This window comes from Rhynchophorus ferrugineus, unplaced genomic scaffold (genome assembly GCF_030347505.1).
Source record: "Rhynchophorus ferrugineus isolate W39M unplaced genomic scaffold, kcgeb_rfMv2 rfM2, whole genome shotgun sequence".
NCBI classification, from domain to species: Eukaryota; Metazoa; Arthropoda; class Insecta; order Coleoptera; family Curculionidae; genus Rhynchophorus; species Rhynchophorus ferrugineus.
In genome coordinates this window covers 81,912,654-81,916,268 of record NW_027472581.1, presented here as the reverse complement: position 1 = coordinate 81,916,268, position 3,615 = coordinate 81,912,654, and the positions used below count along the sequence as shown (strand labels likewise).

The following is a 3,615-nucleotide window of genomic DNA, read 5'->3' as shown; positions in this document are numbered from 1 at the left end:
GCTTTTTTACATAAGTGTCGGATAACAATTACTTATAGATAAGTTTAAATCAATATTGATTTATATGAATAAAAAATCTAGTAATGTTATACTAAAAAAAGTTAGTAGACAGATGACCGAATATACTAACCTGTGTATTTAAAATAGTATACATTTAGCATATAACGGGGAATGTACATATCGATAACACATGCATAAATTTTAATTCAAAATTAATTTATATTATATACCTATATATATTTATTCCATGAATAATATTCCACAATGTATATATTGCAAAATTTGTTTAAAAAATACAGTAATACATTTTATTATATTCACAACAGTATAATAGTCAGTTTAATATCTACATGACGTCATATACACTAAGATAAAAATTACTACATTACTATACTTTCCAGATAGTTATAATATGCCTTATTTAAATGAAAGCTACGGTACTATTAAAACATAACAACCAAAATTACAAAATATTATTTAGAAACCAATATCTTGTCGCCATCTGTGATTCTGCCCGGTACTAAAACCTTCAAATAAATTCCCATAGGTGGAGATTTGAAGGGGCCTTCACTTTTCCGGTACCTGAATTAATTCATTATTTAATAATATGATTACCATCGGCAACTCTACTATTAAGACTGCTGTGGTTACTCACGAAGACAAAGTTTTAAGAGGCTCCCTATTCGAATCTAGCGCTCCTTCGTCAGTGACGGTTGTTTCTACGCATCTGAGGCACTCCAAAGTGACTTTGGCAGTTACCTCTCCAATTTTCAGATATTGCCATTTATCTTCCGCGAACGCTTCTGGTCCTGTGAAAGAACGGTGTTACTATGGTGTCATTGCTGCGAATATGTTTCCTTTTACCGTTGATTAATATGTTTGGCCTAAAATTGCGCTCTGTTATTTTCCGGTCGTCGGGCAATTTTTGATTGAGGTCGTCCAGAGAAGTTTGATTTATTAAATGCAACGGTGCCAAGTCGCTAAAAATACCCTAAAATATACAACATTATAGCATATATCATTCCAAAACTTACTTAGAACAATTTTTCTATTTTTCGGTCAATTACTCAGTTTAAAATTAATTCAAAGTAATCTTAGAACGTCGTTAAAAGTTGTCTCTTTCAGTTTATGATTTTTAAAATGATTTCTTTGTTGAAGAAAATTATTTTTAATATATTTAGAATATTTTTAAAATCGGAAAAACACGGATTACTTTTTCACCCACCTAATAGGTTATCTACATACCGATGAATAATTATCTAACTTGGTGTAGTACTTCACCCAGTTGGCGTGGTTCCTTAGAATATTTCTGAAAGCGCTTCCATCGCCATAACCCAAACGTAGTCCCTCGGGTTTTCCCAGAAGGTATGTACTCAGCCATTTCGCTATTGTGTCGCCGCAATCCGTACAAGCAAATGATTCATCTCCAAACGTTTTGCCCCATACAGAAACGCTAAAAAACGAGGTTAAGTCACCGTCTTTTCAAAATGTCTTTATGGTTTACGCTGTGACATTATTCGCAACTCGAGGTAAGTTAATATACAGATCTGTCATAGAGGGAGCGCTGAAAATAACGCCATTTTGAGCGGGTTGTACTTCAATTAAGACAATTTTAGGCAACTGTCTGGCTGTTCTTACTTGTCGATCTTTACTGGTGTAAATTAAAAAGCACCTGAAAAAAAAATGTCAAAAAGTCATAGTTTAAATACTTATTTACAATCATAACCTCAACTTTAAAATTGTGTAAATATTAAAAGTTGTTTATTAATCCCATTTAAAAGAACAACGAAGGAATATTGACAACTACACAATTTTGACAGTTATCGTCAACTGTCAAAAAATAGCGTTATTACCTGTCAGCCAATGGCGTACATCCGTCACCCTTATCAATTTCTTTCAGTCCCTTAGAAGTACATAATACCTTGCTTGTTTGTTGTCCTTTTCCGCTCTTAAGTGGATAGATGTAAATGCCTCGGACGGAACCGACTTCGGTCCATTTTGTTGGTATCTTTTCCTTCCGCACCCTCTTAAACAATAACGTGGTCACTAAAGCCACTAACAAAGCACCAGCAACGGCAGTAACGTGCGTCTGATTTAGCGACGCCATTTCTACGATAACAAATCCGAACAACACGCAACGTGAGAGCAAAAGATGTGGGCTTAAATCTAACTTCTGATAAAAATAACCATGCAAAAATAAAGTTCTTTATCAGTAGCCGGCCGCATGTCTTGTACAAGGACAAATCAACTAACAAAACTGATACGCATCAAAAAATAACACATAAGGATTTTGGGTATTTTTAGTCCTTGGCAAATTACGGTTCAAATAAAATGTTAGCCTATTTTAAATGAAAACAAGAGAAAGCGTCGAGAGGAATGAGATAAAGTACAACAGAGAACGCGGAATATTTGCGATATATATATATATATATATATATATATATATATATATATATATATATATATATATATATATATATATATATATATATATATATAATGGAATTAAAAAATAGCAGTTAATTATATTTACATTTGATACTTTATTGACAATAAGACAATCTAGGTATGCATATCTAAAGTATATGCAACTAAGCATAAAAACAACAGGCGAGCGTTGAAACTAACTTAAACTTTCGATAAAATCTCGAATCAAATAACTTTATTTATAAAATCATATAGTATTGTGATTTAAAACTCCTTTACAAGATACTTTTACTTTGTATTGTATATATATATTATCTTCCATTATTTGACATATGCAACCAAACTTACGTTAGTTTCATAATATTACAAAATATATGTTAATTCAATATAATAGATTTATACTTTTAGCCGGCTTGGTGGCGCAGTGATAAAGGCGAGAGGACGGTTCTCCTACTGTTGCGATAGCCGCGGTTTCGAATCCTGCTGGGGCTTGTCGTAAATTTATGTTTGTGATTGTACTAGGCAAGAGTGTAAAATCCGACAAGGAAAATGATCCCAGTCAGGCCATTAATCAAACTGGGTAATATCGGATGTCTTCTGGTATGTGATTTCGCAACCCATTTTAAAAACACTAGGTACAGTCCAGATAAACCCTTAGTTGGTAAAAGGAGACTAAATATGTTTAAAAAAGATTTATACTTTTATATCATAAAAATATTATTTTTCTATGGATTTTAATTCGTTTTGTAATATATTAAATGAAATTTAAAATATTATAATTAATTAATCTATATATATATATATATATATATATATATATATATATATATATATATATATATATATATATATATATATATATATATATATATATATATATATATATATATATATATGTATATATATATATTGTTAGAACCGATTGTGTAAAATCGATTTGGTGAAGGTGTTTGGGCAATTAAAACACTGGATTCAACTGAGTCACTCTCTATTTATTTCGACAAACATCTCGATCAAAGCCCCAACAAAGAATGAATCAAGCTAGCGGGATCTTCATCCTATCCAGATGGCATTAGTACGAGCATGCGCCGTAGCGTTTATTATAATTTACATCATCAGAGGACGTCAGATGTAGGCGCATCCACCCAATTATTTATATATCCAACATTCGGCCATCCTGATTTCGCA

At 31.8% G+C, this 3,615-nt stretch overlaps 1 protein-coding gene across 1 annotated transcript; it reads right to left on the bottom strand.

Annotated features, from left to right (window-relative positions):
- Positions 1–215: 215 nt before the first annotated feature.
- Positions 216–2,282, bottom strand: LOC143191457 (mitochondrial amidoxime reducing component 2). The gene is made up of 6 exons (XM_076396538.1): positions 1,854–2,282; positions 1,505–1,672; positions 1,246–1,453; positions 865–991; positions 656–809; positions 216–582 (listed from the first exon to the last, which is right to left on the bottom strand). The coding sequence occupies exons 1-6, from the start codon at positions 2,105–2,107 to the stop codon at positions 474–476; spliced, it is 1,020 nt and encodes a 339-aa protein (XP_076252653.1). The 5' UTR covers positions 2,108–2,282; the 3' UTR covers positions 216–473.
- Between the last annotated feature and the right edge of the window lie 1,333 nt (positions 2,283–3,615).

Coding starts and splice junctions, on each gene's coding strand:
- LOC143191457 (XM_076396538.1), bottom strand. CDS start 2,107: ATGGCGTCGCTAAATCAGACGCACGTTACTGCCGTTGCTGGTGCTTTG. Junction 1,673..1,853: donor TGTACGCCATTGGCTGACAG/GTAATAACGCTA, acceptor TTTTTTTTTCAG/GTGCTTTTTAATTTACACCA. Junction 1,454..1,504: donor GTTGCGAATAATGTCACAGC/GTAAACCATAAA, acceptor CTCGTTTTTTAG/CGTTTCTGTATGGGGCAAAA.